The sequence below is a fragment of the Ascidiella aspersa genome, chromosome 6, assembly GCF_963924565.1.
Source record: "Ascidiella aspersa chromosome 6, kaAscAspe10.2, whole genome shotgun sequence".
NCBI classification, from domain to species: domain Eukaryota; kingdom Metazoa; phylum Chordata; class Ascidiacea; order Phlebobranchia; family Ascidiidae; genus Ascidiella; species Ascidiella aspersa.
The window spans coordinates 10,246,820-10,260,811 of NC_139452.1; the positions used below are offsets into that span (position 1 = coordinate 10,246,820).

The window sequence follows — 13,992 nt, forward strand, 5'->3', positions numbered from 1 at the left end:
ACCAACAAAAAGTTTACCGTCAAAAGCACTGCAATATTAATACATTTTTAGCTCCAGGAAAAGAGTGGCGGAGTCTAAAAGGTTTTGCGAGAGACATCAAAATATCCCTTATTTTGTGTAATCAAGGGCTAAGTAAACAGTTCAAAAACTCTTATCAAATAGCGAGCCCAACAATTTCACAATGTTCCATAGAGCGACGCTTCTCAAACTATGAGCCTTTAGCGGCTCTCATGTGTTTTCTTAGTTTTTTGTAATTTGGTAAAATGACACATTAATTTCACTAACAGACAACAAACGAGACTTTACCACACAAAACACATGACAGAACTAATAACTTAATTGTATTTTCGTGGGAGTAAAGGAAGGGTAGTTACTTGTAGTGCAGAAAGTGTACCGCAGGTAGAAAAGCTAGTGTCTTTGTTGACCACAACCAATTTTAATTGTGGTTTCAGTCAAGGTAAGCACCCATATCAACGCAAAGGCTTCACCACAATCTCCTTGGACATGGACACATTTTGACTCTATTTCGGTTGCTCATATAGAAGCATGAGTTCGAACGGTTATAGGCAGTTTTTGAAGGTTACTTATCCGTTATGATGTCTTTCAAACGTTGCCTCCGAAAATTTTCAACGTTGTCTCCGGAAATTTTGATTTGTTTAATACTATCAGGTCTCCACCGTTCCGACAAATAAGATTTTTTGTCAATCGGTTATAAGCAACCGGAGTCCCACTATGGCCGCAAAAATTAACTCGAGTGTCAAGCTCAACGATTCCGTCAAACCATAGACCCCTGTATTTACCCAATTTAGGTAATATTATAGTGTGGTTGCAGCCATCCACTCGAGAATAGATGTATAGACTCACTACAGAATTGTCTTATAACTCATCCACCGGATGAAGAGATAGTTTGCACCTGCTTTCCAACCATAAAATTTATATTAACATTTCACCAAAAATACACATGGTAAACACTATAATCAAGTGCAGATTCTTAAACAGTTTTGTGAGGTCATCGAAAATCCGTTCCACAGAAGTCCCTTTTGCAACTTAGTTGGGTGGAATGATCTATACCCAATATTGTAAGCCCATTTGAAATTGCCTTAGCTGAGTGTTTCTTGTTTCGCCGCTACCGAAATATGAAGCGTAATTAGGCTACGTATAACAGCGAAGCTTAAATGACCCGACTCTTGAAACTTCTTATAATCTCAAGGTGAACCAAACTTAAGTAACATAATAGCAATAATAAATTGAAATTTATTTAATAATGGTCATTTAACTAATGAGTTCGTATTGCTTCAGGACTTTTCTCAAGTTTTTGATAAACTTTCCAGAACCAATCACTATTTAAGTCGGCGAGCCAACCAAATTAAACGGCGAGAAACACTGCTTGGCTGTTATGATATTTGACTTGACGGCTTTCACATATTGCTTAATATAGGTAATGCTGATGTGCCCGATGTTCTGGTTGAGAACTATATAAGGGTGTTTTGGTCGTTACAAGATGCGGATGTAATGAGACACACACGGTCTGCGTTAGCTGTGTTTTTGTGAGCCGAAACCAAAATTCGTTATTTCTAATATACAGTTTTAAACGCCTCTCAGTAATAAACACAACGTCGGATCAATCAAAATGCTACCAAATTGGGTCTGCAATCACCAAATTAGAAGTACGGCATTTTCCTATTTCGTTTTTTCTAATGTATAATAGCTTAACATTGATACATGAAAGATCAGCAAACATGCAATCAGAGCTATACCTTTTTATTAGACGTCCTTTGAAGAAATATGACACATACGTATCGTCTTAAAACCATGAAATAAGCACCGCAGAATTTAAAGTTTTATAGAATTAATGACTGTTGCCGCCAACGCACAGTGAAAAATTAACACCATAGATGATTGTCGAGAATTATGCACACTTGAAGAAATAGAGCAGAGTTTGTACAGCTTCTATATGAAGATCATTACAGTGTTGTAATCAACGAGAACACTCAGAACAGTCAGAAAAGATCTTGAATGAGGCACGATAAACGAGAAATTAAAACAAATAAATTGCCACACACAAAACTATTCGGCAAAAAGAGGAATAAGCACCATTTAAAGTAGCGCGAAAACAAAATAAAGTTACGTGGCGAAAATGGTTTTTAAGCACTAAAATACTTTCCACCAATACCCACGCAAAAAGTTAAAAGTACCACAATCAAGTACGCCAAAAAAACAAACGAATTCGGAACAGGGGATATTTGAAGGCTTTCATGAAAAACTCACAATGGTCTGTAAACAATCACACTTAATGGAACGTGTATAAGTAACAGATTTATATGAAATTCAATAGTGACAATAGAACTACAGCTAAAGTAACAAAGGCGATACTTGATTGAAAGAAATAATATTACACAACAAGAAACAAAGGAATATTACTAACCAAGGAGCAGGAAAACGATTTGCTATACAACAATAAAATATTGCGCAAAATATATTTACATCAATCAAACAAAACAAAGCAAAATATACAAGCAGTAAAGCGCTGAATTACTTATTTTGATATTTAAAGAAAATTTTTAGAGTTGTTCCCAAGGTATCGGCGATATTAGAATTTTTAGCAACGTAAAGAGAGAAGCATTAAAATAAATTGAACTAATAGAGATGTTGATCGCGATAACAAGTACTTCAACGTTAGCGATTGCTGTTGTTCGAAAAACAAGATTTTTACCTCTGAAAGTTACACAACAAAGTTGTTCGTGTTGGTTTTGGAAAAATATGGGAAAAATCGGCGTTGGAACAAAAAATAATTGGCGATACTCTTAATTCTTCTGGCGAAAGCACATTACGACACGGAGCAGGGCAAAGAGCAGTAGTGCAATTTCGCGCATCAAGAAAATGTATTACGACTATAGAACGAGTTTCTTTGAGCGATTCGAAAGCAGTGCGCACGTATATAAGGAGGCCATTAGGAAAGCGATCAATGCGGCGAATTTTATGTAGGATCAAACGTCCCCGTTTCGTATCTAGAAAATGTTTTTCACTCATCTCCAACAGCGATATTTGGTCAAAACCAAGACTTATTATGCCACAACGAGAAATTAGAACCATCTATTTGAAAAACAACAGTTTAATACAATTAGTACATCTCTAAATAATGGGAGTGACAAAGGGACTCGCTATTCAGGTCTCGGTAGCCCTACAACAGTACTACGCAGAGTAATTAGGAATCCTTACCGGAAGTCATGAATTAAAATGACGTCAACTCAGCTTCTTCCCGTCGCTTTTCCAGGGCCTTCATGATTTTCTTGCGCGGGCCGAGCGTAAGTCCGATCTCCCTCAGATCGCTTTCAGTGCACAGCATAAGCGCCTCCATATCCATGTCGTTTTCCTGAGAGATGAGAAGTTGTTTGTTAGAAAATTTGGAGCATCTGTTGGCCAGAGTGACTGGCAGTAGGTAACTATAACAGGGGTGGGCAACCTATGGCTCGAGGGCCAGATCTGGCCCGCCAACGCAAATTATGCGGCTTGCGACCTATTTTACAAACTTGCTATTCCTCATATTTTTTGGCTATTTCAACTACCTACAAGCAATTTTATTCAGCGCTTTGCGCAAATCTTTTTTCCTTTCACGAGTCTAAATTGCAAAATTACCTAGTTTCATCCGCGTTTATCAGGGGGATTGTTAAAAGAAGCGTAAAGTCTGCACAGTTAAAATTAAACGTTCCGCAGAGACCGTTCTAAATTTGGTTTGTTTCCGCGACTACAAAAATGTTGCCAACTCTTGAACTAGAAAGTCAACCGCACTGGAAGTAGCTGATGCTTTAAAACAAAGCGCGAAGATGTTCTATCTTATTATTTTAGTAAAATCGTCGTGAGGTGAGATTTCATTTTTTGATTAACTTTCGTCGATATTTATTTTCTACGGGATTGGCAAAATTTAGTTTAAGAATGCCACAGAAAAAGTACCGCTCGTTTAGGTGGTAAGAAGTGACCCGTATTTCAGATATACTGGTTATGTATTTAAGAACAGCAGCAAATGCCAAGAGGAAACAGGAAATAGCCGTTACATAATTTAACAGATGACTCTACCTGTTAACCTATTCTCATTTTACACCCAAGTTACAAAATATTGATTCATTAAGATTTAACAAATTGGTGCTTTTAGGCTAGTAAGAATAATTCAACAAACTTCGAGCAGAGTCGAAAAAAAGTCATCTTTAGTACAATTAGGTAAAATAAACGAAAACTGGTGATAACCTATTTTTAGCCGCTTTATGAAAACATTCTAATTAATACAAGGAGCACACACAAAAAGACAACAGAAAAGAAATTGCTGACAGGAATTTTGCTGTGAGGCAGTTACAGAGCATTATTCATAACCATTGTTGACGACATGCCTAACAAACTAATGTTCGCAGCATACTTTAAAAAGGAAAAAAATCAGGTTGTAATAACTGCAACATGTACGCGGCCCAACAAAGCAGTCATAGGAGGCAACACAGTTTAAGGAAATGTCTCTAAATCGCCCACAATCGCTGCGATGCAACCGGAAAATGTAAAATAAATACACTGTTTGTTTGCATTCGACAGTCATTCTCTACTATATCGGAACATCTAAATGAGCCACGATAGTTAGGCTGATTAGTGATTAGTATTGTTGAAATCTGTGGATTCTGGAGATATATGTAGTTTATGTACCACACAAGATAAAGTGTGGAAGGCTCGTGAAAGACCACGCACCGTTATGAACGGGGTGATTATAGCAGAATTTGCATTCGACCCTTGAACGTACTCAATTAAAACGGGAAAAAAACAGAATCGCGCATTGTTTTAAGATGCCGTTTAACTATTTTTTAAAATGCGATTATTCCATTTGGTGAAAATATTTATTCCTTTAAACCACTATTTTGAATGTAGTTTTACTAGTTTTCAAACGTTTTACACTTCAATAGTCTTCATAGCAGCGACCCACCGGCAGAAAAGTTTTTTTTTGCCTACATAAACATCACTCTGTTGTAAATAAGCGCTCGACGTAAGCTCACGTCGCATAACGATAAACCTCCTCACCGTAAAAGTGCCGATGTAGCTTCCGAGATCCATCGACTTGAGGAAGACCTCGATCTCGGGTTCAGGTTCGCCTTCTTCTTCGTCGCTCGAAATTTCAAACTCGGCGTCCTTGTCCGCTTGCCCTTTGCCGTTCATTTCTGTAAGATTAAATATTAAACGATTTACCTAAGTTAAGAAATACGTTGCCTTCGACAGTGGGCTTCTGCTTGTCAATCACTCCTCCGCCGCTGGCGCGTATAAGAACAAGTAAATCCTAAAAATTAAAGTATTGTACGATCCAGGACCGATATTTATCTAAAAGGAATGCAGACTTGCCTAAATAAAATTTAGCTAGTTTTCAAACTTTAAGTTTTACTTGTTTTTGTAAAATTCGTTGCCATGTCATAACCAGCGTACATACATTGGTGCTACGTGTTGGTACAATGATTTTTAGTGTAAAAAGCGGAGAAAAATGTATGCATCAAGATTTCGGGAGTTAAGTAATTTAAGCGATGGAATTTGGTGAAAATGATGTAAATTCTTATTTAGGTTTCTATTAAATGCAATAAGGAACTTTAAATAAAAAAAATCGATTTATGCACACCAGGTCTGAACTTTACACAGTTAGCGATAAACAACATTTCGATATATTTAAAAACAAAGTTTGATTTGTTGCGCAGCTCTGATTCTTGGTTTAAATGTTACAATACAACTGCTAACCATTTATTACGTCTTAAAACCCGCAAAAATGATGCAAAGTATTGTAAATTTGGACAGGAATTAGGAAAAACATTTAGATATATTTAAAAAAAAAAAGGTTTGATTTATTGAGCAGTTCGGTTCCATGGTTCAAATGTTACTATGTTATTAGTACGCTTAGCTGAACTTATCAATAATGCTCCGTAGCTCTGCCATTTGTTAGGTCTGAAAACCCGTTAAAATGTTGCCAAAGGACAACACATATTAGGGCAACAGCTTTTACATTTAAATCGAAACTAGATTTAATCAGTGAAACAACAGGGTATAAGGTCGAACCCGGGCGTGAAATGGATGGAACAATAGTTCCGTCTGTGTCATCTCCGGTAACTCTTCCGTCTGAAGGAAGCAAGTCGTACATTCCTGCGGCGGATGGAGTTTGAAACTTTTTCCTGGAAAAATACATACATATATTTATATATTATATATCAACCGATATTACTTTTTCGAAGCGATAACGATACCCGATTTTTTTACGTTTTTGCCAATCGATTTTTACCTGTAATATAGTCAAAATTTAAATCAATTGAAAAGAAATTAAAATAACACTTCAATTTATCCATCTATATGTATAAAAATAATATTTTGCGTATTAACTTGGTGTGCTGCTAAACGAAACAATGTTTGCCAAAAAAAAAAAATTAAAAAAAAAATAGAAAATCTTTTGATTATAAGGAAAGACTATGTCAAATTTTCATTGTAAAATGTCGGCTAAAATATCGGCACAAATTTACCGATATCGATATATATATATCGGTAGAAGCAAAACATCGGCCGATACTATTGGTAAACCGATCAGTCTATCTCTAATATGTATTCTATATATTAAAATTGGAATTGGCTGTTATTACTCTTTTTGACCAACATTGATACCTGATTTTTTACATTTCTGCAACCGAAACCCAATGGTGATTTTTTGCATATACCTGAGATACAATGGTAACTTTAAATTATTAAAACAGAATGCAAGTTACATTAGGTGAATCTCGCAATTTGATTCTATACTTCAACTCGTATTTTGCATATTAACTTGGTATTATGTCAAGGACAGCAATCCAACCATATTCTGTTACATCATTTAGTCATTTATTTTGAATAGCAATGCATATAGTTTTAAACTCATGAATCTGATAAATCTGTTTACTTGGAAATGCAAACCACTGCAACGCAACAAGCTCACACCAAAAGGAGTACAAAATGGTTTAGGAATGCTGCGAAATAGGATAGGGTAAATCTAGCTGCACCCCTCCGAATGTTATACAAAAGTGGTTATACAAAAATAACCAAGAAAATGCTCAGTTTGTTTGCTCATTTGTGCTGCACTTTACAGCATAACCCTTAATATTTGAGGACTAACCTGGAAAAACCGTTGTGCATTGCGATCGTGCCAAAGTTTGGCATGTTATCAGAGGCCGGTCGGGCCGCTTGAAAGCTGTCCTCGTCAGGCGTCTGCCAAGTTTGAGCGGTAAACGTGTCCTCTGAGCCTTTCATATCGGCAGTTTGCTTGTAGGTGACCTGGGACAAAAGTAGAAATGAAGGACGAATAACCATATTTTTTGTAATCTTTGGCCGCTGGTCGAAAATCATACCACAACGAAAGTTATTTGGGTTAGGGTACGGGTTAGCGTTTGGAATTGGGTAGGTTAAGCAATATTATTAAATAAAACCCAAACCCAAAATATTGTGCGTTGCTTTAAAAATTGTTTCAACGCTGTTGTAGGATTCTGGACCAGCGCCAATCTTTATAAACCGCCGTACTTACCTAATTCTAAATAGAGGAATCAGGTGGCACTATATAAAGACAAATAGTAATAAACTCTTGACAATCTTTCGCACAACCGTGCTTCATCAGGTCAAAGCAAAAATAAAAGCAACTAAAATGCACGACGTAAAAGTAAAGCGCGAGTGAAAAAGTCTAATATATATAAACTGCGCTTTAAACTACGCTGGCTGTAGAAACGCGTGGTATGAGGCGTAATGTGACATAAAACCCAATCCCGATTAAGTCCAACATTTATGGCATCGAACTTTTTAATTGTGTTTTGTTTGAATTGAATGTGGGCCTCGCTTGGGTGCCGTTCCCTACTTTTTGATCGCTGCAACTTGAAGGTCTTTTATACGGTGTAATGCTTTATTGAATTCAGTATTTAAATCTATTCAAAAGAGCCAGTAAATAGTTATAAAAAACCTAAAGAAAGTTGAATACCATTATAAAAAACACACAGGAGAGTAGAAGAGGTAAACTTGCCCTCTTTAAAATCTTATTTTTTTCAATTGGTACGAAACTAAGTCACACATTCTGTCTGATTATAAAGCGCAGAAACAACAGAAAGATCGGATCGACGGGATCGTGTTTAACCGTTCGGTTAGCGGCCGTCGTGTTGCACTCTAAAAGGGCCTTGTTTGTGGTAATTTGAATAACATATTGAAAAGTGCTGCTAAAGACAAGCTATGTTTGCTGACTCGTTACACCCTTTCTGGGATGTATTTAAGCGATTAAGCGATATTCTTTGGTTTAAAAAAAATAAAAAGGCGGTATTCAATATCAGGCAAAATAACTCTACTGAGTAAACAACCTTTTTGCGTGGCATGAGTCACTGGCCAGTCGAGGCACTAGCTTGAATGGTATTAAGCAAATAGCTTTACAGCTACTTACTTCCTGTTGATGGACCTCGCTATATCATTTAAATATAGTTGTAATAAACTAATAAAACAGAGTTGTTATATAAAGGTAAATTAAAACTGGCAGCTGCTAAGCACATCTTTATTATGCCAAAATAAAAAAAGTTAAAACGATGATTTTAAATGCAATAAAACTTTAGGTTACACTCTGTAATTGGTGCAACAATAGTTTGTCAGCTTTGTTTTGCAAAACCTACCTTTTGCAACAACACCAAAATCCACATTACTCATAGTGTTGTTGTATGCAATTCTTAAAGTGTATATCGTTTGTTAATTGCAGTTCCAAAGAAACAAGCTAACTTGGCCATACACAGCTGAAAACTCACGTCATTCATGCTGCTTGGTGTCTCTTTCGGATCATTGTAGACCGATAATTGTGGGGGATTCTTATTTTTCTTCTGTAAAAAAAATAATGCTTACTATTTCGTTGACAATTATACAAAAATAACAAACAGTACGTGATTAGGTAAACTTAAAAACCTGGGCTTAACCATAAAAAAATAACTTTTTGAATAACAAGCATTTATACAAATACTATTTTCTGGAAAAAAATAACTAAAATTTAAAAACAAAATATCCAAAACTACTTATCAAAGTAGCCTTTTATTGCAAACCTAACCATGGTTGACTTGTGTTTACAAATTGGTCCACATCACTACTTCCAGTGTTTTTTTAAGGTGTTTTGGAGGACCGAAAGTCCCCAAAATTTCTTCAGTGGTTTAACAAATTTTGGACTTGCAACTTTTTGGTATTCAAATGAAACACTTGAGGTCTCTTAAAACTACTTAGCGGTCACCCAAACCAAACCTTAAAAAAAAAACCTGCCTATACCTACCAAAGACATACTGTTGAACTTTCTAGAAATTGTTCCAGCTAGGGATCTGGTTTTTGGGCGAGCTGGAGCAGGGGCATTTTGCGATGAAATCCTTTGCCTAATCAAAATAAAAAACCCTAGTGATTTGTCTTACACATACATTTATATATATATATATATGTATATTGGCAAATAAAAAACAGAAACTTTTGAATGTTTTATTTCAAAATAGCAACTAGTGGATTCTTACTGTTTCTCGTCTCTTGTTGCTTGCATTTTGTCATACTTGTCCTTGTTTTTCCTGGCATCGACCATCGCTTGCGATTGGAGTTCTTTCACTTTCTGCAAGACAAAATTTGTCCACATTGCACAAGCAAACAGCATCTGCTTAGTTCCAATAAAAATAATGGTCTGATGTTTTTACAGGGCTGTTAAAGCAGTAATAAATTTCTCTTAAACTCACTATTCAGGTCTTGGAACATAAAGAGTGCAAAAAAGCAAACACTGTGTCGCATCTGAATAGATAATTTTTTTAATGCATAAGGTTACCACTTTGGGCAGATCTAATATACCAGAAGTGGACAAGAAAAAAAAACATTGGTTAGAAATGCAACACAGGATTTTCTAACAAAAACACTCGTACCTTTGGGTCTTCTCTCAGTTTTCTGTTGGTGGCATTGTCAAGGTACTTCATGCACTCTGTGTGGTTCCTTATGGCAGCCACCTCTAGGGCAGTATGGAAACTGTTGTCCATCTTCCAAATGTTCACGTTCATCATCACAAGAAAGGAAACAAGAGTAAGATGACCATTCTGGGCGGCGAGGTGCAGGGCTGTGTTGCCATTGTAATCACTTTTGTTCGGGTTTCCACTATGGAAATTTAAATAAGGATTCACACTGAGTTTATGGGTGCCAGAAAAAATAATAACTTTAAATTAAGGTGATGCTACCAGGAGCTTATGCTGTGGCCCCATAAAACCACAGAAAATCTTGGGTGAAACACTAAATTTTAACACCTGCCATAGTCAGGGCATTTAAACCACATTTCAAAACACAACAATGCATTATGTGTGTAGTCATGGATTTCACAGCTTATGCATAGCTTGTATGTTGTATAGTAGTTTCAATGGTGCATGCCTTTACATTCAAAACCTATTCGTCAAACTTGAAAGGGGCAGCAACTCCTGTTAACTGAAATATCCACTTGAGCCAAAGTAAATGATTAATCTAAAGTGGAAGTTTGGCATGTTTAGTTTTTGCATTGCCTCTCACTAAACCAAACTGAACAGTGCAAACATGGACTTACACTAACACACCAAATACCTATTTCGTCAATAGCTCCGAAAACAGTAGCTAATAATTTAAAAGTAGTGATTTATATGATGTACCCTCTTCTGCAGCACAGTTTTAGGGCAGGCAAATTGCCATGATAAGCCGACCAGAGTGTTGGTGTCATTCCACTTTCATCTGATCGATTTAAGTCATTCTTTTGCGCCTGAAAAAAAAACATACAAAACAAATCTCTTTCAATGTACAGTAGAAAATTAAATTCAAACATATTTTTGGTTTTCTATTCTTTTTAAGAAATTGAACACTACTAAATTCTAGATATATTTAAAATTTTACCTCTAATTTAATAATTTATTTGTAGAAATAAAGTAAACTGCTGTCACCACAACAATAACATTTGTTTTCTCACCTCTTTTAATAGTTCAAGAAGGCCATCTTTAGCAGCTCTGTGATACCTGTCATTCATAGCTGTTAAAGTGTTTTCTCCTTTTGACAGCACACCAAGACCTTTGCTAAAAGAAATATATAGTGTTGTCCGTTTATAGTTCAAAGAGTGCAACAAAAACATACGCAAACAGATAAAGTTAAAAGCGATTGCAGTTCACTTGGCTATTTTGACACGTAAAAACAACAGTACATATAATTAACAAACTTGTGTAAAGATCAACCAGGAGCACAAATAACAAACAAACCACCTGAATAACTCAACTTTGGGTTTTAGAAAATGGGGCAGCAGTGTCACTTATTTGTTAAGGCCCATTTCCAGTGTGTTATCTTTGTAAGCGTTTTTAATTTCAATACATATGGAAAAAGTATAGCAAAAAAACGGCAGAGTCTGGCCAACAAATACATGTAATAATCAAAATACAAGAAACAAAATGATTGATGATTACAATTTAGTTCGTAACATAATTTATATATTTATATATATATATTGCATATTTGTTATGACTCAACAGTAATCAATGATTAATGTTAGTTAACAGGAAAAACAAAATTAAATTAAATGTTTAGCTGTATACAACTTTATCACTATTTTTGAAGCTTAAAAATCAGTTTAATGCTGGGACACTTCTGATATAACAAAAATCATAATTCATGTTTTTAATTATTACAAGTCAATAAAAGTGGATGCATCCTACTAACTACTACAAAATTATGCACTTTAGGTAAAACATTTCATGCAAAATTACAAACATTGTAGTTCAGTTGTTTTGTGTGTTCAACCTGCAGATGATCATAACAGCAAATACAGAATATAGGAAAGCTTTTAAAACAGCATAAATCAAAAAGTCACTAAACTAGGTACACACTTCAAACCATACATCAAAATATTTTGCATTATAAACATAAGGTACTGTGTCTGTAATAATGCAATACAATACAAAAGTAAAATTCGGTAATAAATAAACACTAGTTTGTAACAGTGAGTTTATACATGAGAAATGCACAATTCTATGGCCCATTAAGGCTTCGTTTGTACTGGATTGCTGCTGGTAGAGTATCAAAGTTTAAGGTTTCATACTCCCGTTTATTGTTGTATATTTGAAGAGTGTAAGTGGTTGCAGAGGTTTTTTTAACAGGCTGCATGACTTCTGGGTACTGTTCTGAGTTCATGAACTCCTTCAATCCAGTGCGGCACCAAAGCACAAAGCACTCGCTGTTCGGCCATTGACAAAGCTTACCAACTTGCGACTTAGCATTGCTGAGGATTTCGATAATTGACAATGGCTTCATAGTGTACACATTGCTAACATTTCGCACAATACATCCAGCACAGGCATCCAACAAGTCTTCCTTAATTATTTCTCCGTTTAACATGTGGACACAGGCATCGCTGCCAGTGTAAATTATCCAATGATTCGGGGCATTGGGCATCCTTACTTCCACTGCATCGCCGGGCCTAAAAACTGTTCTAAGGTTTTCAAATAAGCATGGGTCGGCACTACGATTATCATCAGAAATAACACGCTTATTTTGAAGGATCGTGCAAATCACAGATTCTTCGTCTACAGGTGGAAGTTCATCGTGTACAACTCTTTCTGAACAGTCATCATCAGTTGAGTGAAACACAAACATCAAATCTTCAGACTTGGTATCATCGTGTGTGGACACCTGCTCGTATGTTCTGGTTTCTGCATTTCCCATATTGAATGTCAATTAAAACACATTCCAGTTTGCAAAAATACAAATTAGCATTGGATTGTAATTGGTTAAGAACTGAAATTAATAAATATGTTATGTATATAAGTTTTAACTAGAAAATCCATCTATTAGAAGTGCAACAGTTAACTTGGGCTATGGAGCTTTTTAAGAAACTTGTTCACTTTTACTAAAATATTATTAATTGTATTTGAGAAAATAGAAGCCATGCCCTGTGAACAAATTACACTTTATGTAATTTTAAATATATTGTGTTCTCACCACACCTATACAACTGGTCCATTAAAAAAATTCTTGTTTAAAAAAATAAGTCAGTATTTACAGTCAAAACACTCCATAATTTGTTGCTGCCAAAGATTTACACTAATAATTTTTATTGTCAAAATTCTACACTAAAATTTTGTGATATATACACTAGAAAGGCCTGTTTTTTATTGCAAATTCACTAGAACAATATTTCATGCCAAATCATGCCACTGGCATTCAAACTGGATTTCACAATTTGTAACCGCCAAATTTTTACTAAAAGTTTTTTGGGGCTTTAACCTATACCAAAATAGGAAAATATATATCTCAAAACCAGCCCTTTTTTATTGTATATTACGTAGGCCAGCGATATGTCACACCGAATGACATCACTGATATGAATTTTTAAACAAACATTCTAGATTCCACGCCAAAGATAGTTGTGGAAGGGCTCTGGAATACAATTGGGACTGGCATACTTTTGAACTAGGATTCAACACCAAAGAGTTTTGGGGGGAAGGTACTGGAATGCAATCGGATTGCTAACATTTAAGCTTTTTGGTCTAATTGGTGGTACTCCAGTTAATCAGAAAAACATCAATTTTGAAAACAACCATATTCCTTAAGCATGAATAATATAACTTATCTATAAAGGGGAAGTTGTGCTTTAGAGTTGAAGGTTTAGAAGTCTCAATAGCTTAATCTAAAATACGTATCTCATTTTAATAAATTGGGCGCTGGTGAATTCTACCACAACGTACATTATTTGGGTTAGGGTGCTGGTTAGCGTTTAGGTTAGGGTGAGTCCAGTATTATTATTAAATAATGAATATAATAATGCTTGTCCCACCTACACCCAGCAAACGCTATCTTGCAGCCTAACACAAATATTGTGCGTCAATTATTATTTGTGGTCGGATTCTAGATCAGCGCCAAAATTGCTTCGGCCTGATAGAGCTTCAACTTTACTACAATTTCTTCTGATGACCTTATTAAATAAAAGTTACAGGA

At 35.6% G+C, this 13,992-nt stretch overlaps 2 protein-coding genes across 2 annotated transcripts; both read right to left on the reverse strand.

Moving 5' to 3' along the window:
- Window positions 1-1,745: 1,745 nt before the first annotated feature.
- LOC146139632 (pre-mRNA splicing regulator USH1G-like) lies at window positions 1,746-11,495 on the reverse strand. The gene is made up of 10 exons (XM_083391162.1): window positions 10,982-11,495; window positions 10,671-10,777; window positions 9,927-10,152; window positions 9,534-9,625; window positions 9,305-9,401; window positions 8,796-8,867; window positions 7,145-7,302; window positions 6,067-6,179; window positions 5,053-5,189; window positions 1,746-3,373 (listed from the first exon to the last, which is right to left on the reverse strand). The coding sequence occupies exons 1-10, from the start codon at window positions 11,138-11,140 to the stop codon at window positions 3,233-3,235; spliced, it is 1,302 nt and encodes a 433-aa protein (XP_083247288.1). The 5' UTR covers window positions 11,141-11,495; the 3' UTR covers window positions 1,746-3,232.
- Window positions 11,496-11,893: 398 nt separating this feature from the next.
- Window positions 11,894-12,788, reverse strand: LOC146139633 (protein LRATD2-like). The gene has a single exon (XM_083391164.1). It carries the CDS (start codon window positions 12,718-12,720, stop codon window positions 12,028-12,030), a length of 693 nt encoding a protein of 230 aa, XP_083247290.1. The 5' UTR covers window positions 12,721-12,788; the 3' UTR covers window positions 11,894-12,027.
- Window positions 12,789-13,992: the final 1,204 nt, after the last annotated feature.

Excerpts from the sequence above, each read along its gene's own strand:
- LOC146139633 (XM_083391164.1), bottom strand. The coding sequence starts at position 12,720 with ATGGGAAATGCAGAAACCAGAACATACGAGCAGGTGTCCACACACGAT.
- LOC146139632 (XM_083391162.1), bottom strand. The coding sequence starts at position 11,140 with ATGTTTTTGTTGCACTCTTTGAACTATAAACGGACAACACTATATATT. Across the intron at positions 9,402-9,533 it reads GCAACAAGAGACGAGAAACA|GCAAAGGATTTCATCGCAAA; the intron begins GTAAGAATCCAC and ends TATTTTGATTAG. Across the intron at positions 8,868-9,304 it reads AGTTCAACAGTATGTCTTTG|AAGAAAAATAAGAATCCCCC; the intron begins GTAGGTATAGGC and ends TTTTTTTTACAG.